Below are 23550 nucleotides of genomic sequence, written 5' to 3'. Positions count from 1 at the left end.
CTTCCTCACAGGTCCTTAACCATCACGGTCAAAGATCGTACCGTCGACCCCAAGGGTCGTTACCTACCGTCGCCCTCAGGGGTCGTACAGTCGTGCTGTTGAATCATACCGGTAACCTGAGAGAAGATGAGGATAAAGCCTCTTCTGCAGAAGGCGCAGTAATTGACGGCGCTGAAGAACGCGTATATACGGCACAGACAGACAGATAAGATGGGACGTGCCTGTTATCGTCGGTCGGCGGTGTCGGAAAAGCGATCCAGCCGGCGTACGTACCGGGCAGTGCGGCCTACTCACAACAGGATTTTATAAAGTACCTTTCATCCGAAAACGGAACAGGCTAATGAGGGACAGAAATGAGGGAGGGTGGGAAATGCTGCCCGGAAGATTTGGGGAGTTTTAAAAGAAACAACCAGCGCACCGACTCTTTATTTAACAAACGGCTTTGAAGTAAATCGCAGTCTTCTATAATGAAAAGCAACAAGACTTAACGATGAAGAATAAAAGAACAGGAGAATTAAGAAGACTGTAAACATCCTTAAGTACGAGGACAGCTGGCAACAGCATCGTTAGGTATACGAACACCTTATGTGCTAAATCATTCATGAGTTCGACTAAGGGAATCACCTGATGCATGACAAACTCCTCCCTTACAACCACATTGACGTATCTATGTGCATGATGCAAGACGTCACAGCGATGTTTAAGTATATACACACAGACCTATAAACACATATACCTACATATATATATATATAAACATATATGCCTACATATATGTATACGGATAAACACATGTATACAAACATGTACAGTAAAATTCCGATAATTCGGCACTAGACGCGCCAGAAGATCCGAGCGTCCCGGATGTCGCGGGTCGCGAGAAGTACCATCTGGCAACTCGGTCTCGGGAGAGTCCGAGTTACCAGATGGCGCGTTCCGGCAACTCCGAACCCGTCGTGGGCGCCTCACGGCTGCAGTCGCCGCCTGCGGCACGTCAGTTCATAATTCGTACCCGAGGAGAGTAGTCGTTCCGACCTCCTGGTGGATTTTAGTCGCGGAATTGGCAATTCTACGTATCTATTCTCTTTTCCTTCGTTACTCACTTCTTTCTTCGCTATTTACGATGTCGTCTAGGGTCGCGTCCCGCCCTACGAAGGCCGGGGTTCCCCTGAAACCCAAGAGGCGATGCATAACGCTCAGCCTGGGCGAGAAATTACGCCTTCTGGAGAAGATCGACGCGGGCGGCAGGCTGCGTAACCTCATGGCCGAGTTCGGCATATCCAAGACCACATTTTACGACATCCAGAGAGACAGAGATAAGCTGCGGGCGTACGCCAAGTACCAGGAGGACCCCGAAGTGGTCCACAAGAAAAGAATCACCTCGGCCAGGTACGAGGCATTGGAACAGACGCTCTTCGAGTGGTACAGGGAGAGGCGCGCCGCCACCGTCAAGGTGCGAGGCATCGACATCCAGGCCGCCGCCGAGAGCCTGGCGCCGCAGCTGGGCATCGTGGAGTTCAAGGCCAGTTACGGATGGCTCCGCAACTTCCAGGACCGATACGGCATCAAGAAGAGGAAGGTGATGCGGGAGCAACAGCCAGCAGCAACCGCCGCCGCCGCCGCCGCCCGGGTATGCTGTTACCCCGAGCGGCCCACCCGGACCACTGTAAGGTAGGCTTAATATATATATATATATATATATATATATATATATATATATATATATATATATATATATATATGCGCTAGTCATGGCCATATCAGATGAACAAAAATAGTATCAGCTCCTTCGGTGTACGTAAACCTGACATTTAAAGATGGAAAGGTTACGGGGAAAGACATAATGATGGAAGAGGACTCCCAGACCTTCGCATAAAGGAAAGAGGGAAGCATCATAACGGTTAATCCTCGTTTGTGTCCACTGCACCTTCCCTTCTGCAGTGAATGACCCGTAGCTATAGAATTCGAGATAGTCACTCTATAACTCGCACACACACACACACACACACACACACACACACACACACCGTATTTTCTTAGATTCTACAAAACTTGCATCGAAGCAGGCACTTCTTGGGCTATTCACAAAGTCTGATTTACATCCTTGCGTGAAAGGTGTTTTGTCAAAGTTCCTCTGAACAATTTCGTCCATAACTTCGCACAACTCTATAACGTCTATTTGTTGCGGGATGACACTAAAGGGGGAGACCAGACACACCGCCCTGAGGCACCCCACAACCAACCTGACTCCACAATGTACTCTCATACGCCTCATACTTGATTGCCGTGAATGATGTCACGTCACAGACGAGTGTATATCATCCACCCTTTCCCGACTTATGATTGCACGCAGCCTTAAAGGTGCAGGAGGCCCTGAAGAAGGCGTCCTGCAGGTGTATATATATATATATATATATATATATATATATATATATATATATATATATATATATATATATATATAAGCACACACGCACTTCAAGATGTCCGTTACCTATTTTCTCTCATTCTCAGACGTAAAGAGAAGATGGGGATGTCAATAAATAATTTAATAAATGTCAATAAATAATTTACCATTGTAATGAAGACGGCAGAGGGAGCTTTGGCAAGGCCAAAGCCGAGGACACAAACGGCCAAAGTGAAATCAGGTCAAGAATTTGGGACCGCGCCAAAAATGTCCTGGCTCTGGATTCCTTCTGTTTACCAACAACGCTACGTAAACAATGAAGCCGTGGGAGGACGACCGCTGGTGTCCAGAAGGGGTGTGGGTGTAATAACGAAAGCTGGTGTCCAGAAGGTGTGTGTCTGGGTGTAATAACCTATCTGCACAGCTTAGGGTACGGAGCTGTGCAGTGTTATGATACGACACCCTTAGCAACGGTAGTCCCCTTGCAACACTACCCCAGAAATTGCCCCCACTAAGCAGCAACGAGGTCGAACCCTGAGCCAGTCACTTGGCCTGCAATCACAGCCAAAGGGACACGACAAAAGGCGCTTGCTCAACACCCAATCGCCAAGGAAATGGTTGATCTTGCCTCCACTTCTCCCAAGAGCAGCATCAGGAGTACACAGCTGCCACTGGTCAGGTCATTAAGCTTATACGAGCTAATTTCCCCCTATGAATATAATATACAGGTACAGTAAACTGTAATGATACGGTTAGTGTCAATATCCATTCGTTTCGGCTCTCAGGAGAGCCCCTTGTACCGACGTCAAAGACAACATCTGCTCCTTGCTGGAACTTTCAAGACCACAGCCATAGAGAGCCAGCCATCCCGGCCTTTTGAGACGAGACGCTCTGTTGAAGAGAACCTGTTCCTTTCTGGGTCGTTAAGAACAAGAGCTAAATGATGGCGCCCCCTGCGGTTACATGAGATGGATCCAAGACGTACACACACATACAGCCCCTCAACTCACAAAATCCAAGGGAGAGAGAGATCGTCACACATGTGTATGCTCATGGAGGACCTAAACTTTTCCAAATCAAAAGATGATCCTCAGTTCCCTTTACACCACCCACTAAGAAGCACTCATCGCATTTGGTCTCACCAACCATCACCTGGACTTAAATCCAACAGTTCGAGAAGTTACTGCATCATTTTCGCTACTCTCGACAGCGACCAGAGATCCCTTGTCCCCCAAGCGTAGTTCGCCATCTTAAGTACATCGAGCTCACCCAAACTCTTACCACATTGTGTTCTCTTTTCAGCCGAACAAGCAAAATGTATTTCTCTTTTACGCCGAACATCAGTCGCAACCGCGGTGTACATAATTCACTCAACAAGCATGCGAAACAATCGCAGTCTGTATGCTAATGAATGCATACATTACAGGCCAGGAAGAGAAAGAGAGAGGGGGGGAGGGATGGGGGATAAAGTAATCAACAAGACAATCTTGCGTACTAACACTACCCCCCGTGAGTTACGCCCGACACGGCGTTATTCTACGCAATATCGAGAGGTAAATAAGCGTATGAAGGGGAGGCCGAACAAGACGTCAAAGTCTGCTAAACATCATCGAGGCGTAACGGTTTGCCTTCCTGAGCGTGAAGCATTCGCGAGCCGCCCGGTGTCGAGCGAATAGGTTCGAAACCTGGTCGTGGCATTCGGCTCACAGTCAATCCAGCCGTTCATCCACCCTAAGGGGGGTTGTTCGATAAAATAGGTATATAGCTCAGGCTACGATGGAAGTATATAGCGTTCATGAGATGACCTTGATTCAGGCCATAGTCTCGGCGAACATTGAAAATAAAAAAAAAAGCCAATTTAGCCGCTCTAGGAAACTGGAATTCAACACCAGACAACGATGCCTGCAGCAATAGACCACAGGGAACGGAAGCCTGGACACGCTAATTTTACTGTTGTAACAAGGGTCGTAATTGGTGTGTGTGTGTGGTTCCGCAAACGACATGGCATTACCTATTCAAAATGGGAATAGGTCAGTTCCCGCTAATGGGTTCTGCAAGCGGCGTTACAATCCCCAGGATCAGCCAGACTAATGGGTCCTGCAAGCGGCATGACATACCCAGGATCAACTAGATTAATGGGTCCCGCAAGCGGCATCCCATGGCAGTATCAACAAAGTAATGGAAGATGGGCCAACAGAGGGAGGTTAAGAGACAGTTAGAGCTACTGGACCCTAAGTTATCTTTATTCCTCCCTCAGTACTGTATATATCAACCTTAAACCCCCAAATCTATGCATAAAAGCGAGCCTGTCCTTAATACCATATATATCAGAGAGATCACTCATTCCCATCTCTCCCTGAGGTTCATCCAAGTTACCTGATATACTCACTTCAACTTGTACATATTTTTGTTGTTGTTGTTCACACGATTGCATTTCCTTTTCAATAACCGTCCATGCTCCAAGTGCCACCTATATTCTCTCTCCCCTTGGCTTCACAACCTCACCACATTTGTTGAACCCATGTCTTTCCACCTCTCGTTCTGACTCCTTTACCCCAAGCATTTTCTTTTTAAGACCCCCACTACCCTCCAGAGTGCTTCTGTACACCTCTGTAGCACTGTCATCCCTCACCGCTGTCCCCCTACATGGTGATCATCAAATTAATGTTCCCCCAACATACTCATCCCTTGACCACTGTCCCCCTTAACATGTTGCTCGTTTACCTACTATTCCCTAACAAACTCATCCCTTAACCACTACCCCCAACACGATGATCACTAAACTACTGTCCCCCAACATACTCATCCTTTCGCCACTACCCCTCAACATACTGATCATTACTATCCCCCCAACAATCTATCCGTCACAGTCAAACTCTCTCTCTCTCTCTCTCTCTCTCTCTCTCTCTCTCTCTCTCTCTCTCTCTCTCTCTCTGATATATATATTCCTCTATCCCACCCCCATTCTTACTAACATCTACTTCAGTGCACGCCTTTCAATCCCCACCCCCCCCCCTTCCCTTCACCCTTTATCCATTCCCACCCCTCCCATATTTCAACATCCAATCCCTCATCTCCCCACTGCTAGCCACAGAGTCCTCCATTCGCATTATGTCCGACAATCGAATACAAACTGGTCTCAAACGTTCGAACGCATTTCCATTGTACCTATACATTAAACAATAAACTGTCAAAGAAAAAAAAAGAATAACAATAGCGGAACACCTAGGGGCGTACCAAATGGGATAAAATGGGCCAATTAAGAGCCAATTCAGACCCCTATAATTTGTGGACGTTACGCAAGGACAAATTGGGACACGGCCGCCGGTTGCAGCAACCTTCCACCCCTGACCCACAAAACTTACGAGCGACCAATTTTGTTCGCTGGCCAAAGGTCGCCTTACAAGTATTTGGTTACGTACGTCCTTCCTTCAACGTGCCTATGAGTCCAATATCTCGTTCAGACGTTCAGTATGTTTCCCGGTATATAGTTTCATTCTAGATTACATTACTTTTTTTTTGTCTCATTTCCAGAATTAAACACTATACCATACTTCTGTTCAAAATAATTGATTGCAAATCAGTCGATTTTATTTTCAATTATTTTTTATAGAGAAAATTCTTATGGAAGTGTCAAAATGGAGTCTGCACAAACTACGCATCGGAACTCACTCCACTCTGTCACTTAGGATACCGGAAACCTGTTCGGGATACGACGTCGTGTGTGTGTGTTGTGTGTGTGTGTGTGTGACAGGGTCCGGCTAGCAAGACTACACAACGACCCCCTGTCGCTGTAAACAAAAACGAAGGCACAGTGCACAAGAATTATCAAGCACAACAATCATATGACACAGGACAACGTATAAATGTGACTACATCCCACCTGAATTCTCATTTATTAGCTGCAAATACGAAATATATATATATATATATATATATATATATATATATATATATATATTGGTCTTACGCAACATCAATTACCAGAATATATATATATATATATATATATATATATGAAGCATTTTAGTGCAGGCCTGTAACCCCTAAAGTCCAGGGGGCCTAGGCGAAGGTCGTTCCCGCCCGCGGGGTAAGTTTCCCGCCTAAACCGATTCTCCCGCCAAAATCTGCGACGCAATAGATGCCATGTGCTGGGCGCGCCACGCGCTCCCGGCCCAGATGTAAACAAACCCCACCCAAATTTTCATAATCACGCCGCTTGATTATATAACGGGGGTCGCTGTTTCCATATGCTCCGTAACTTATATAAATACTGGATGTGATTATATAAGTGTAATTCTTATTATCGATATGAGTCGATTAAACTCACTAGCGTGGTGATTTAAGAGGTATTTTTTATATTCAATCAACACCAAATATATATATATATATATATATATATATATATATATATATATATATATATATATATATATATAGACAAAGAACAATATCATATAATCAAAGCGTCTCTGAACACAGCAGAGAATGTTATAAAACATAACAAGTGGTATTAATGAACTATGATAGTTAAATATTTTACAATCAATGTTTAAAAAAAGAATATCATCATAGCTTACGGAAATAAAATTACCTTCAGAGATGCTAAACCAAGGTATCTTCTAAACTAAACCAATCTCTTTTACAAAAAAAACTAAATATTTTTTGAAAAGCAAAGTATCTTGTATGGAAACTAAACCAAAACTTCTTAAGAACGAATCCAATATAAAGAGACGCTAGACGACAAATACTACGAATGATTAAGCCAAACATACGAACTAAAAACTTACAAAAACAATAAAGCCAGTGAACAAAACGAACATCTGATGAACAAATAAACAGAAAAACAAAATTATACAAAATAAAATGAACAATAACCCATACAGAGAACGACTGCAAACTTCCCAAAGACAGGAACTAAACATCTGCCCAACAAGTGGGTCAAATATATTAGTTCCAGTTAAGGGATGGGTCCACGGTGTTATGGTCTCGGACCCTGATGTGCACACGACCCTTACGCACAACGGTACGACCACTAAGAACGAAGGCACTACCCGGGGCAAGTCGGTACGACCGCTGAACGCGACGCGCTCACGAGTTAGTTATACGTCCTATATTGTCGTTTATCACCTGTACAATGTCTCCGTCAGAATATGGGTGAAACTGTATTATAAGTTCAATATGTCCTCCTATGGCGTGGTGTATTTTGAGAATTTATTACAAGAAACTTAAACACGCACAAACTGGAAATACTATTAACAATTTTATAAATAAAATGTTATGCATAACAAAACTTCAAAACTTTAAATTCCGTATCATAGAAAGTGCCTATTACTGCAATCATTTTCAAATATGCATATTTTGAGGGGTAAAATATGTAAAAACAAAATATTGTACAATACTACTCCAAAAATCCAAACATAAGCTTATGAAATTTTTAAATTCCTAGTTTAATGATAGAAGTATGAGGGCATGTATTCGTGCATTCAACAATGCGCGGGCACACTTCAAATTCGTTAATCTGTTTCCTGTTTGAACAGGTAACAGCCCACCCTTTTTCGTATAGGCCTGTAAGAAGTGGCTCGTACACTTCCCATCACACAAGAGTAAACAGAGACAGCATCGAGCCACAAGGCATCATCATTAGGGGAAACAAACGGAAGGAGATGATCGATCGTGGGCGATCTGTGATGGAATCCCCTTTTTTTGGGGGGGTCAACGCCGGCGCCACGATGGTTGGACTCTATGGCGTAGTAAATCCCTCCGTCACCCCCCCCACCGTCTCCCTCCCACCACTCCCGGGCATAGAAGGACCAACCTCCCCCCCCCCCATCCCCAGTTGGTCTCTCCTCCTCCCCGCCCCAGGAGGTCATGATGCAGGGCCCCTGCCCTTCCCTCCCCCAACCCACCGTGGATGTTTCACAACACCTTCCCCCAACCCCTCTACCTCCTGCTCTCCTACATGCTATGGGCACCGTGGGGAGGAGGGGGAACGGCCATTAATGGTTGAGTGTGGTTTTTTTTTTTTTTTTTTTATACTTTGTCGCTGTCTCCCGCGTTTGCGAGGTAGCGCAAGGAAACAGACGAAAGAAATGGCCCAACCCACCCCCATACACATGTATATACATACGTCCACACACGCAAATATACATACCTACACAGCTTTCCATGGTTTACCCCAGACGCTTCACATGCCCTGATTCAATCCATTGACAGCACGTGAGTGTGGTATACCCCTATATATTAAACCTCCCTCCCTCCACTCCCCCAAACCACTACCCTAGCAAGTGACCCCTGCGGGCGGTTAGGGTGTGTGGGAGGGGGAGGGGGAGGGGGGGGCCTGCATTACACAACACTACCCCCCCCACCACCACACCTCCCGCCGCTTGGCCTTGACAATGCCACTTTTTTCCTCTCTCTCTCTCTCTCTCTCTCTCTCTCTCTCTCTCTCTCTCTCTCTCATAATGTTATCTCGTGAATCCAGCGACCTAATCATCACGGTAAACCCTCACCTACTTGTGAAGAAGAACGAGGAACTCACGATGAGGGGGAAAGAGAGCAAAGGTAGAAAATGGGATTAATTAATAAAAAAAAAAAATAAATAAAAGGTCGAGCGAGTTAAGACAGCAGGAGTGGCTGGGGTATGGTGGGGGTGGTCTAGTTTGAGGAAGCGGGGGGGGGGGGGGAAGGGGGGATTCAAGTAGAATGCGGCGTATAAGATGCTACTCCGAACCGGTCCCGTTGCGTAACGAAACCGCTTACCGCACATCTTTTTTTTTTTTTTTTTGGGTGGGTGGGAGGGAGGGCCCCCGGGGAAGGGGGGGGGGGAGGAAAGAGAGGGAGGTTCCTTCACGTTGCCACAGGATATGCGCTGTACCCACAGCTGGGGAGGGTGGTGGGAGGGAGCCCTCCCTGAGTCTCGGAGGACCACACGAGCCATATTTAGCCAGCCATTCATCCCCTCCGTCGCTGGCTCAAAGTCTACACAACACAACCGAAAACCCCGTGTCTATATATACAGCGTCCCCCCTAAAGTCCGGACTCACGAATGGAATTTCAGAAATCACCTGTAGTTCGACGAATGTTCAAACCACGACATCAGGCTGACCCATGAGTAAAGTGTACACATAGGTTCACCCACGAGCAAGGTGTATACACGGGCTGACCCATGGGTACAGTGTATACAAGGGTATGGGGAAGCCTGTTCACGTCATGCAATCTGAACATCTGTTTATTCGTAAATAAACAGCGTAGACCTCCGAGTCCAGACTTCTGAGACTGTAAAATCCATGACCCTTCGATTTACAAATCTGCCTCGGATGAAGACAGATCAAGATTCCTAACTAATGTACCGAACACACACCCATGAGTCGGCCGACCGACGCACGACCCTCGATAACGACAGCACGACTACGACCCTTGAATACGCTGACCTGACCTGACCTCTACAGGCAGGCGTCTTTATGCTCTCCCTCCTCCTATGGTGTGTTGGCAGCGCAGTACTGATAGTATTCTATGACGAAGGCGACCGTAGCAGTGTAGAAGAGGCTAAACGCTTTCGAAAGCGTATATGGCCAGCGTGGCATTGACCAAGTTTTCCCCATTCTCGGCGAGGAGGCCATAAACGTTCCAGGGAAACGAGGTTTGGGATGTTTGGAGAGTAGGAACCCCGGAAGGCTCTTGCAGTTATGCTCTAACAAGTGCCAAGGAACAGGGATGATAACATCTGGCCCTGCAAATACACGGACACGTCTGTGTACGAATACGTAGCCTCCTGCAAGGTATGTACAACCGCCGAATGCATGGGTGAGGTTCGTATGTAGGTAGGATACTGGGTGAGACTAAATCCTCCAGTACAAGAAAGGAGCTCAGGATCTATAGAATCCGTCACAGTATCCTCAAAGGCAGGATCTCATGGGCTGACGTCTCATATAACTGACGAATTCCAGTGACCTGGGAAACATGTATTTGTTTAGAGTAAGTGTTTTTTTTATACGTAATGACGGTACAAAAGGTCAGCGCCACTGATAGCAGCTTATAGAGTTGATAAAACCTCATCATGGGGGTCAGATTCCCAGACGAAATCATGACAGAATACTGCCGTGGACATGAGGACCAAGACCACAACCGGGTCAACAACCACAAGAATTCATGTCATTGCGATACCCAGATTTGTCCTACTGACACAAGGGTTGTGTGTAAGGGGGAGGAGAATGGACCCTTGAGGCAAATCATAACAATACGATTTTGCTCGACGGAGTCAGTTAGATCATCTATTCGATGTCTGAGATTGTATATAATGTAGGAAATGATCCAGTGATGACATTCAAGAAGAAGCTAAATCATCCTAACTACCTAACAAGATGTGTGGCTAGACTTCCGTTCATCTCTGGAAGGGTTCTGTGAATCACAGTCCAAAACACCTTCTCTACTGACAGGGTCTTGCAGGAACGCCTGTACATTTCCGCTGGCTTTGCTGCCTGTGCGTGGTTACAGACCGACGTGACGCATTATAGGGTTGGTGGTCATAAAGACCCTCCGATGGACTTGGTAGCGAAACTGTTGGAGTCGAAATGGCATGATCGTGAATGGCAGAGTGAAATACCTTAGGCCTGCTCCTGCTGCTGTGCGAGAGCCACAGTGACTTGTAAGGGCATCAAGGTAGAGCCTCCAACCCGTCAGGGGAAGGGCGGCAGGTGACTCCAGACGAGTCCTCTGGCTCCAGGGAGACTAACTCGCATCCTCCGAAGGACGGGATCCTTGGGAGGGGAAACGGGGTAGGCAGTGATTCTATTAAACTTTCCACATGTTCTTCAGAACAATACGGTTCGTGTCCTTTTCCGACGAGAGCCTGGTACTGCCAGATCACACTCAAGACCTGAAGGCTCGTTGGAAGAACGCTCAAACCAGGTATTCAAGGAGCCTTACTGCATAGCCACTCACGGCAGACCCCGCCCAGTTCTTGAACCGAATGCTACGAGTCTTCATCAACCAGCGTCTCGTAGCTACAGCTATGTTGAGGAGTGAGCCGTTCGAAGGTGCAATAGCGTACCGCACGTTCCTGTGACGGAACCAATATCCGCCTGACGGCGGGGGACCAGAGACTCATGACGTTCGCATCAAGGCTTCGGTGGGTAGGAAAGACTCGGGTGAAATCTTTTCCTTGGCGCCAAATCGGGTCGTTGAATACGTTCGAATGCTCACATAGAGAGCCGGCCATGTTGCAGCCTTCCATGCGTTTTCTATTCGTTGTCAATTCTTGATTTATTGAGTACTGGTGAAGATATCTAAGGCCATCAACATCTGAGTTGGGATACGACTACCGAAGTCCCTGCAAACTTCTGCATCAACCTGCTCTGGACGCGTGGGTAACGGAAAGCTCCCCGAGGGCATGGAATCGGACGCAGCCCATTCAGAGGTCAGGGTCAGGGGCCGTTAAAATAAGGACCAGCACGGTGTAATGTGACCCGGGTGGTGAGACGTCACGCGCGCGCACACACACACACACACACACACCTGTCTCACCTGACCACAGCTGCTGCCCGGGGTCTACTAGTCACTTAAGGAACCCTTTGTATTCCCCCCAAACCCAATCACGAAGCACTTTTCAGCATGGTTACAACCACAAGCACTGTCACGCATACAATCAAGCTATCCATGGCGGTCAATTCGAGAATCATGACCATTTGTCATGTATTAAACGCCATGCTTCACTCAACAATGCTACGAGTACGAGATTGGCTTGTGAAACACTTTCGTTTTTCGGCGCCTGGGACCCGACCACAACACCCAGACCCTTTCCCAATCTTCCAAGTGGGGATCGTGTCTGGGACGCTGACGGGAGGGCAAGAGGTACAGGAACATTATACGGACTCCGGCCGAAGTTCAGGTCACCCGCGACCCCAGCGCACACCTCACTCACGACTCATGGGACTATGAATACCTGTGGCTTGTGGTGACGTGTGTTTGCCTGCACAAGGTATTGTAAGAGGTCACAGTGGTGCACGCGATCCAGTATATGCAAAACACCACGTCTTGGCTACATCCCTTCCTTTTTTATCAAATGACTATTTGGTCTATGTCTACTATCTCATTCTTATCTCTCCCCTGACAATGTGATTATTGCACGAAAATGTACTTGGGAACTTGTCGTGTTCCATTTTCCTGTGTGTGTGTGTATATATATATATATATATATATATATATATATATATATATATATATATATATATATATATATATATATATATCGACAACCACTCGGAAAATAATACAAAGATCCTAGCACTTTCGAAGAGCGTACTTCACTCCCCAAACCGCCCGGACCTTCGTACCTTAATTTCTACAGGGCTGTCAGTATAACTGAAACATGACAACGATCGCTTCTCGTGTACAGTAGGCCCACCCCCCCCCCCCCCCGGAACAGAACACGCCTGTATCAAAGCCGGATGTGTCTGATGACAATTGAAGAGACAATGACGTCACGGCATCAATGCGGGAACTAACGACGCTACTGAATAACAATATATGAATATACATTACATCCCATGAAATAACCGGCATAATACACTTAACAGCGCTACCATCAGTGACGCGTTAAGTACCATTACGCTACAAACAGTTGCATTTCCTGGGTTGCATTTTTTTGAACGTTTTTCTTACACACACGATGGCTTGCTCTTCTGCGGCGCAGATATGAAGTGGTCAAAACAGTGAAACAACACGACAAAGGTTAGTTAGTCATTTCCAGGGTGAAGGTAGAGTATGCTAACTGGGATGGGTGCAAGTTAAGCTGCGTTCTAATAACATTATGAATGCTAGGTTAGGCTGCGTTCTAATAGCGTTATAAACAATAACTATGTTAGACCGCCATAATATATTAATAAATAAAAGGGTTAGGCTGCGTTCTAATATCTTAAAAACGCGCTCGGTAAAGCAGCGTTCTAGTATCGTTATAAACGCGCTAGGTTAGGCTGCGTTCTAATATCCTTATAAACGCATCATGGTGGTTCTAATATACGTCGCGCACTAAGACCATCACGATGCACAATGATTATCAAGAAGGTTGTTATAATAAGCGCTATGCTGTGGTATAAATCTATCTTAGGTCAACCACGCTAGGCTAGATTTCGTTCTTACCTATACACACAACACGTTGCTTCTGATGCTGCACAGTTGTGAGGTTCCTGTGACTCTAAAAGTAATAAATACTCACTCCTCAGATGGAAATGTGGGTCCGAGATGGCAATTCTCACCTTGCCGCAATGCGATTATCTGGTATGATACAGAACTACAGAGGGATCAGTGCAAGCATATTACATGCTTGCTTAACATAGCTGGACTGCTTTATGAAGTGAAGCTTTAAGAGATACAAACGTCAAATTACTATTAATTCTATCACCTCTTAATAGAAACAATCAGAGGCATGAGCAATAGAATGGCCGACCATCTCTCTTTCAAACACATTGTAAGCCTAGAGATGAAGTACCACTTACAGCTGAGTGGTAGGTTAACTGGGTTTTAGGCCTAACGACAAGCCAGGGATAATCACAGAGGCAGTCAGTATTCTTGTAATATCCGGAAAATTAAGCTTTGACCTATTTAGACCTTCGAGATCATTCTATTACCATACACACACCCACATAGCATGCAAGGCCCTTAAAGCACTCACAGCGAGTGATCAGGGAACGTACAGCCGGCCGGAGGAGGATCCACACAAATTGCTTGCGACGTTCCCAAGGGAAGCGGCGCTACCTCAAATTTGCGTGCATCCTGGGTCAAGATAGGGGACACAAGCCTCCTGAAGTAGATCCAGATCATTACTTGAGTCCCGTGAAGCGAGGTGCTGATGCTCTGCAGGGATAGAATGGCTGCTTAAATTCAGAGAGAAAAAATGAGTGTGTGGGGTGCGCAACACCGCACGACTGACGGGCCGACACGAACCGAGTCTGTGCGACGCTGCCCGACTACCTCCCAGGGAGTCACGTGACTCCTCATCCAGTTCTTTGTCTCCCACGCACTGGTGTGGACGGGCATTCGTCGTGCCTGTGCTTCGGTATACAATATTAGGAGTGCTGAGAGGTATACCACGGCCTTACTTCGCGTGGACCCCTCCTCTGCGACTGTGGTTGAAGCTTTATAGACGCAACATACGACTGTGGTGGTGGTGGTGTGTGTGTATGTGTGTGACGTCAGGGGGAGGCTAAGCTGGCCAGGGCGAGCGGTCCGTGTATACGAGCGAGCGACCGACGCGCGGCCCGCCACCGCCTCCACCGGCCGGGCTCCTCTCGTCCCCGCGTCGATAATATCCCGGGCGGTGATTGGTCGTACGCGTCCACTTGCCACAGACGCCGCGCCCGCCGCCGCTCCTCAACCACCACCGCCCAGACGCACACGTATCGCACCGCCGGCGCGGCCATGACGACCACACGCCACCTGTACGAGGCGACTCTGATTGCCAAGGTGAAGGAGCACCCGCACCTGTACGATATCCACCACAAGGACTACAAGGACGCGCGCAAGTGCATTCAAACGTGGTCGGACATTGCCAACGACATCGGCTGCCCCGGAGCGTGGAGGGTGTGCAAGGAGAGGTGGCGCACTCTGAGGGACGTGTACGTGAGGAACAGGAAGGCTTTCATGGTTAAGGATAAGGTGAAGAAGTGGCCGCGCTGGAAATTCTTCGACCAGATGCACTTCCTCAACGCGTACATCAGCCACAGACCACCGGACCCCGACGTGAACTCCGCCATACCCAGGTACTGCCCCCGAGCCCCCCCCCCCCCCCCCCTCCAAAAAAGTACCTCACAGTTTGGCTGTAAAGTTACATACTCTCTTCTTTATGGTTTTGAACAAGATATATTGCCATGGTAAAAGTATAAAAGTGACTATAAGGAACGGGATATATATATATATATATATATATATATATATATATATATATATATATATATATATATATACACTCCTGTAACTGTGCATATGCAGCAATGGTAAGAACTAGAGGCTGATTTTATAAGTATTAACCGTCAGTAACATTACGAAATAGTTCCTTTGGTCCTGAAACTGTGTCAAACCATGTTACCAACTTCAAGCATGCCTCTTATAAAAATAACTTTGATTACTGAAGCCCATTAAATCCTCTTTCAGCTGGTTCTTAATTTTTTATCAGTATCAGTTACTGAATATACCAACAGTATATCTACATCATCCCGACGCGGCGACACGCTGTAACCGTTTTTGAAGCTGGATTAGGGTACTGCCAAATTCAGAGACTTTCTATGCGATGTGGGATGTGAAACTAATTCAAATCCCTTAAGGCCCTGGATAGCCCAAACGGTTTTCTGCTGCCCATCCGAGTATAAATACAAATCACCTGTTAGATTTTCGAATCACAAGATATATAATCTTTCAGGGGCGAAGAGAAGACGTCGAGGTCCTCAGTTTTGCCAGAAAAATGAGAGGATAAATAAGAGGAAGCAGCTAACATTAGGTTAGGTTAGGCTATGGTAACGTTTCAGGGCCAGATCAAGCGTTAGGTTAGGTTAGGCTATGGTAACGGTTCAGGGCCAGATCAAGTACGTTAACTGGTACAGCTCCGTGGCTACTTTTACGATACCCAAACAATAACCCTTCAAGGTCAGCTTAGGATTAGGATAGGGTTGCGGTTGGATAAGCTTAGCCAAAGCACTTGGATAAAGTTACGACATCGAACTGGTCTCCTCTACACGTGCAGTAAAATGATCTTATTAAATAAGCATGCTTTTATCTTATACCTGATGAACTTCACTTGAATCTATACAATACTGATCGTGAAATTAATTGCTTAAGAACCTCTGGGAAACTGAAAATTTAACACGTTTATCGTGCGTTATTCAATTATTTTTCATGTTCGGTGTTTTCAGAACCTTCCATTTGTCATTTTTGATATTTTCGGGCAACTTTCCCAAAAAAAGGTCCTTCCGGCGGCATTTTTTTTTTTTCTTAACAGCTCGTGATGTAATTTCAGAAATCTGCAAGCAGTTGAAGTCAGACCACTCCACTGTTCAGAACACCACCATAAAACTGAACTTATGATGCCCATTGTACAGGAAACAGCAAAACGTAGTTAAAGTTTGCAGTAAGGAGGGGGGGGGGTAATTTCCGCGATGCCCGCGCTATACAGGAAACTATATAGTTGACAGTGGTTTTGTAGCTACTAAAAGTGCCAGGAATTTTTCAGTAAGGTTAACTTTGTAGACCTATTACCGTGACACCCTCCAGAGGTTTTCAAACGAGTCATCACGCAAATACAGTTCTTTAACGCACCGTGTCAAGATGCAAGTCAAAATACCTCTGACTGCATTATATTTTGCATCGACGTTGCAACCGAAAACTGTATTTCACACCTATACACGTGAAATATACTGGAGTACACCACAGTGCCTTCAACGAGGAAATAAAAGAGGTGGGAGATCAACTATCAGACCGTGAATTGATATTAAAGAGACCGCTAAAACCTTTTCCCTCCACTTCCGACGAAAATTGCGCTTTTTTTTTATATATATGGTCCCATGATTTAGAGAAGAGGGAGACCAAATTGGAGGTGGAAAGATGGAGTGAAAAAGATTTTGTGTGATCGGGGCCTGAACATGCAGGAGGGTGAAAGGAGGGCAAGGAATAGAGTGAATTGGAGCGATGTGGTATACAGGGGTTGACGTGCTGTCAGTGGATTGAATCAAGGCATGTGAAGCGTCCGGGGTAAACCATGGAAAGTTGTGTAGGTATGTATATTTGTGTGTGTGGACGTGTGTATGTACATGTGTATGGGGGGGGTTGGGCCATTTCTTTCGTCTGTTTCCTTGCGCTACCTCGCAATACGCGGGAGACAGCGACAAAGTATAAAAAAAAAAAAAAAAAAAAAATGATTTAGTTATAAAAAAAAGTTGATTACAAAATTTTACAGCTGACACGCATTTAAATAATTGTTTGTATTTTAAAAACGACGGATCAGTGGAGTCATAAGGGTGATAAAGAGCGGTAATAGGATCTTGCTCTGCACAAACACACACACACCTTATTGAACTGGAACTACTAACAGTTTTAAGATCGTTATCCCTCTTATCACAGCACCTGCTGTATGTATGTACGAACAGATTAATCACCAAAGCTGAATAGAAAAAAAAAAAAAAAAAGACGTTCTTAAATGACCGTAAGACATATAATCATGTTAAAAGGTAAAAAAGAAAAGCACTTCAGTTACCTATGTCCCCGCCAAGAGTTATGGAGAAAAAAATAAAAGCCAGTAAGCTCATTGATTTGCAAAACGCTGTATTCCATGATACGCCTTTAATCAGCATTCACGTTTACATTTTGAACGTCCCACTTCCTGAGGTAAACAATATGCAAAAACACGAGTTTTCCCTCATCCCAGAATTTAATCAGCGAGGCAACTCCACAGGTAGGGCATATATAGTATAAGTATGAAGTTTTCTATCATACATTGTTCTTTTGAGTTTCCGTTCTAACAAGAATGTATCCACTAAGACAGACGGAGGCAGGGGAGACGACACATATGTACCCCATACATTACTGTGTGTTGACGGGACATAGAAAAAAAAAAAACTACACCTTGTTTAATACCGCACCTACGAAGCAACAGGACAACACTGTTCCTGTATACAACAGTTGTTAAACTTTACCAACAGAAAACAGTAAACAAAGAACCAGTTACAGGCCAGACAAGGGATTATACAAGATGCCGTGCCTTATACAAGATGACGTTTCTTGTATTCGTACGTCAGATGCCACTCACACTGACACGTTTGACTATAAAGCTGCAAAAACTAAACATACCATACAGTCTCCAAGGAAATATCAATAGCCAGAGAATCGTACCGTTGGCTTGTAGGAAGGAAACAGGGTCGACGATTTTACCAGAGAACAAAGTCCAGTAAACATATAACTAAACAATGGAGTTTAAAATTGCAGCTTCAGTTGTTAGAAAAAGACGACTACACGATATCTGAACTTAAACGCCCCGGACAGTTAAGCTTGTTAATTTTGGTTAATATTAGGTAATGAAAAAAAAATGGCATCAAATTAACCTTAACTTTTGACTTGGAATGAAGGTTAGGTTTGCAAATTAGTTCGTCGAATAACTTTACCTTCTCGTCGCAATATAAAGAGACCTGATACTAGACAGAAGGTCCTATACCAATCACCGCTGGTATAGACCACGGTGTTTCATACCATACAACACGTATGCTCTCACGGTGGGATTCATATAACCTCTTAGAGGGACCTATGACCCCCAGGGTAAGGGGTTATGAACCCCAGGGTGAGTATATAACCTTAAGGAGGGGTTTGCTACCCCAGGGTAGTGCTTGATACCCCCGGGAGGAGGTTTATATGACCGAAGGAAGGGATTTATATGACACCAAAGCAAAGTTCATGTGACCCAGAGAGGGACTTATGACCTCCAGGGACTGATGCCACGGAGGAGTTTGTGACCCCAGGGAATAATTTACGACCCCCGGCTGGAATTTACGACTCCAGGAAGCACTCCAGAACCCTCAGACCATATGTATCGCCCCAAAGGTTATTATGTTAAGGGAGAGATTTAACCCCAGATATTAATACCTCCCAGGGCGGAGGTTATGACCCCAGGGAGGAGATCATGTACCCCAGAGAGGGATTTAATGACCACCCGGGAGCGAGATATGACTCTTTTCACTTGGGAACTTCCCTGTCAGTTACCGCTGCGCTTACTCTGTACACGGAAGGCGTCGCGTCATAAAGTAATCCATCACTGTTCAAGAGCCCCACCATTTAAGGGGTGAAAAAAAAAAAAAAAAGGCGATGCTCGTGAACTGAGGAATCTAACTGTATAAACGTAAGAGAGAGAGAAAAAAAAAGATATAGCTTTGAGAGCTAATTTAACACGATAAAACGGGGCGAAACTTGGCCTCGCCCATGCCAAGAGAACATCGATATACCAGCAGGTGGTCGCCTAACCATAAATCGCGTGGTCAATTCCTTTTAATGGCGCATTAGACTGCCCGGTCGTCCTGCCGTAGTGTAAGGAAAGTATGTGTCATTATTTGCAGGAGAGGTAGGGCGCCCATAAATCCATGTGTAGCCCAGAAAACTTGAGGGACGAATGATCGACAAACACACAGTAAACATCAACTTCTGTGAATATCTATACCTACGCCAGATAAGAAAACGAGGGTGAGTGAACCTATGCCAAATAGGATGATACTTCAAGGTCTGTGAACTGGTTTTAACGGCGCAGAACAAGGCATTCTGGAGGTCTTTAGTTGATGAAAACGACTCATGGCTATGTTTTGACAGTTATTGGAGGCCATATCCATGTAGGGTCATTCCTAAGAAGACACAGGGCTAAGGGTATTTTGATGTTTTAAACCGGCAGTAGAGGATCAGAAAACCAGCTTAAGTGGTCAAATGGTCATTTCTTAACTCACTAACTTCCAAAGGAGACTGAAACAGTGAAGAAGACTTTGAATTATATACAGCAAAGTCCATGGCGAGTGAAGAGTTTGTATTTATCAAAGAAATCGTCTAACTCTCAACTCGAACTCTTCATTATTAGGCTACGTTCATAAATAACAAAAATTTGCAGATAATTCTGAACTAAAATTTCCACTGGTAATCTTGGACCATCATAATCGCGACTTGTGCGCACGATGTCTTTGATAAATATGTAAAGGCCTTAGATACAAGGCCAGCAATAAGAAATCCGGGGTGAATCATACGACGCCACCATCTTCGCTGACCTTGGGGGCCTGTCCTACCGTCCTCTGAATGTGGATGATCTATGCAGAAAGCTACATAGGAGGGGAATCCAACCCGTGCGTCCGGCAAAACCAGTTTCTCGAGCCCGAAATTCTTATATGGAAAAGCAATCGGAACCAAACACGCAGCGCCCCTCGGTAGATAACAGGAAAAATATCAGTTTTCAAAATACTAACAGCAACAAATTGAGCCTACGTGCTTGAGATTGTACCTCGCTGAAATTTCTGTATTCTTCAACATTCCTTAATACTTTGTAAATATTATCGTGATGGGATCTTCATCTTTTCTAAAACAGAATAGATATAAGAACCACCAACATATCAGTAGATACCAGAGAGAGGACTCTGATATACTAATTGGTGACAGTATCGCCACCTAACCCCTACTGTCCTTTTCAGTTCCCCACCGTCCGTACCCACGAGGTCATACTGGGCAGCCCCGTGACGTAAATGCTCTTGTCTCACACAACATGCATCTTTTTTTCTCTCTCTCTTTTAGCAACAGAAGTGGTCCTTGATCCTTAAATAAGCATGTGTACCATGCGCTCAACACTTTTACTTTCTAACGTCCTGAAATGATTCAAGATACGTGCCTTCAAACCTAACTGAGTAACTGCCTGTTTATAGTTACTTTGTAGTTACTCTGTTAGTTTTAAAGGACCATTAGAATCTTTGTGCCTAGTCTTACCCTTGATGATAATGGATCCACACGCCAACCGCACTGGTTGCGTCCACTCAGGTCTCGACTTTTCCACAAAACCAATAATTTTCCCTTTGTTTACTTGGCCGAAATCCGTGCTCTTGAACCTGTTCTTCAGCTCCTTCTCTACGAAACAGTTCGTTCCCCTGCTCCACCTTAAACTACGCCTCACCTCCCTGGTCGTCCACCCTCCCAAAGGCAAATTTAACGAAGCTCATAACCACACGAAACGACCATAGAATATTTCTCAAATTTCATCTCATTCTTATTTCCCAGTTCTTTCAGAATTCTTTCACTTTCATCTCATCCTTATTTTTCGAGTTTAGTTAATGTCTCCACTGGATCATTCTTCACCACTACCAACACCCTTCTAACTCAATGTTTTATCACTGCACAGGGATACTCTATATCACTGTGTGCCGAAGGCATTAGACAGCTCAATGCTGATTGCGTTTTTCCAAGACAAAAGATTGTAGTCAGGGAGATTTATCCTGAAATAATCAGGAAAAACCTTTTTTAAACGTTTGTACTTGACAGATATTTCCTTTTCTCCCTTGCAGTCACTGGGTGGGTCCTGGGGATGTGGAGACAGTGCTGTGTGAGGAGGAAAACGAGGCCTCGGAGGCACAAGAAGACAACTCGAACTCGGCCCACGAAGAGCTCATGGTGACCACGGTGGACGGCAAGCCCATCAAGGACGAGGTGGTGGAGTGGATGGACGAAGACCTGGAAGCCAGCGACGGCGTGTCCTCCGTCGAAGGTCAGTCGGCAGCCTCCACGATCTTTGGGAAAATTCATGAAATGGAAATTGCGAGTCTAAATTCAAGTGACTCTTTCTTGATTTTTCAGTCGTGGTAATTCCAGTTATTTCTAAATTGAAGCGACTCTCTTAATTGATTCTGTAGTCGTAGTCATTCCTGTTATTTCATAACTGAAGCACAGAGGAAACTCGTGTGTGTGTGTGTTTCTGATATCAAACGTTTCGTTTCATTTCAGGAGAGATACGAAAGCTTCAGCACCTACCCCTCGATAGCCTGCCGATCCAAATCAAGAACATATCCGGTAGCCAGGGTCGATCCAGGGGTCCGCCGACCGCGAAGGACCAGATGGCGGCGGTGGTGAAGGCCATTCAGCACGACAAGGAATCCGTGCAGACCCCAGAGACCACTTCGGTCCACAGGTACGCCGCCGCGGCCCCCGACCACATCCTGGACGAAGAGGAGGAGCTCTTCGGCAGGTACATTGCTGCCGCCATCAGGAAACTCAGCGGCAAATCCAAGTCCCTGGCCAAGATGCGCATCCAGAAAGTTCTCTTTCACCTAGAACAATCGGACCGCGAGAGCCGGGAGGAGAAAACGGAAAAAAGTTCAGATAAAAGTTCGGAACCTAGTTCACTGCATCAGGAGGCTGCGTGAGGACAGTGATACGGTGATGCCAGTGCAATACTACTGCCAGTCACTGCAAGACAAGAGGCTCTCCAAAGACGTGATGGACAATCGGTTGGAATTAGCCGTCTCGTAGTGATAACATGTTTGGTGATGATCTCGTCCGTGGCTCAAACTTTACTTCAAGACTGAATTCTTACTTCCCACACACTACAACTTACCCACACGACATTCATCCCACACCAGAGTGTAATAAGTCCATTACCACTACACCCTAATACAACACACACTACATACTCCCCATACCAAGAGTGTAGTAAGACCACCACACCATACACACACAACGACATAACCCCCAATACCAGAGTGTTATGAGCTCATTACCACTTCACGTCCATATCTCCACACAAAAACTAGGTCAAGTAAACTCGCCCCCCCCCCCCCCCACTTTTTTTTACTATTTTCTTTTTTTTTTTTTTACTATTTTCTGTTCCAGAGAGTTGTACTGAGTGTTATACGCTTTATTCCACTACACACTCGTATGGCGCCGCCTTCCTAATGGTAACGTCTAGGAAGAGGGACTACTTCTTTACTCAACTACATTATTTTGAGACTTGCTCAAGTTTTCTGGGCGTCTCGTTCCCCCCGCGGCCTAGAACGTGGTTGGTTCTCTGGTACAGCGTCAACCACGTTCCAAAGAGCAAGTAGCTAACAAAATGGTCAACGAAAAAAGAAGGATGTATTCTCCCATAACGTACATCATCAGCTGTATAAGCGACACAACATTCGGATAACTATATTATTAGTAAACATCGGAATGATCGACTTGAGCAAAGAAACATTTCCAACTTCCTTACATCTGGAATCAAAAAGGACTACAAAGGAGCCCACAGTCCCATTTTTTCTGTTGAAACTGCAGTCTTTTATCTGCATACATGTAACAAACTATATTTATTGAATAAAATATATATTTATGTATATAACTTCTCATTATATCAGTATATACTGTGTAGCTTTTCACAGAATAGCTTCATAGTTACTTCAGGCTCTTTCTCTCATATATATATATATATATATATATATATATATATATATATATATACTGAAAGGATGAAAGAAAATGTACATAGGGAACGTTCAAAGGCGATATGCAAGCTGTTCTGGCGCCGAGGACACTTGTACACAGACTTAACAGCGAGGTCAATAGTTACACGTAAAGCACAACTGAGAATGTAAACAGGAAGCATCAACACTGCTCTGTAA

General features: G+C 45.2%; 2 protein-coding genes across 4 annotated transcripts in view; one reads left to right on the top strand and one right to left on the bottom strand.

Moving 5' to 3' along the window:
• The window catches only part of Lk6 (Lk6 kinase), a 501002-nt gene that overhangs the window by 467247 nt on the left and 10205 nt on the right, over positions 1–23550 (bottom strand). The window lies entirely within an intron of this gene.
• LOC139763084 (uncharacterized) lies at positions 1013–23259 on the top strand. Of its 2 annotated transcripts, none has more exons than XM_071688705.1 (3): positions 1013–1671; positions 21463–21662; positions 21899–23259. In XM_071688705.1, the coding sequence occupies exons 1-3, from the start codon at positions 1124–1126 to the stop codon at positions 22315–22317; spliced, it is 1167 nt and encodes a 388-aa protein (XP_071544806.1). In that variant the 5' UTR covers positions 1013–1123; the 3' UTR covers positions 22318–23259. The 2 variants fall into 2 exon arrangements, with proteins under 2 accessions (XP_071544806.1, XP_071544807.1); XM_071688706.1 differs by lacking the exon at positions 1013–1671 and adding an exon at positions 14405–15165.

This window comes from Panulirus ornatus, chromosome 46, assembly GCF_036320965.1.
Source record: "Panulirus ornatus isolate Po-2019 chromosome 46, ASM3632096v1, whole genome shotgun sequence".
In the NCBI taxonomy this organism is placed as follows: Eukaryota; Metazoa; Arthropoda; class Malacostraca; order Decapoda; family Palinuridae; genus Panulirus; species Panulirus ornatus.
Note: the sequence above shows the minus strand (reverse complement) of the source record. Positions and strands in the feature narration are given on the sequence as shown.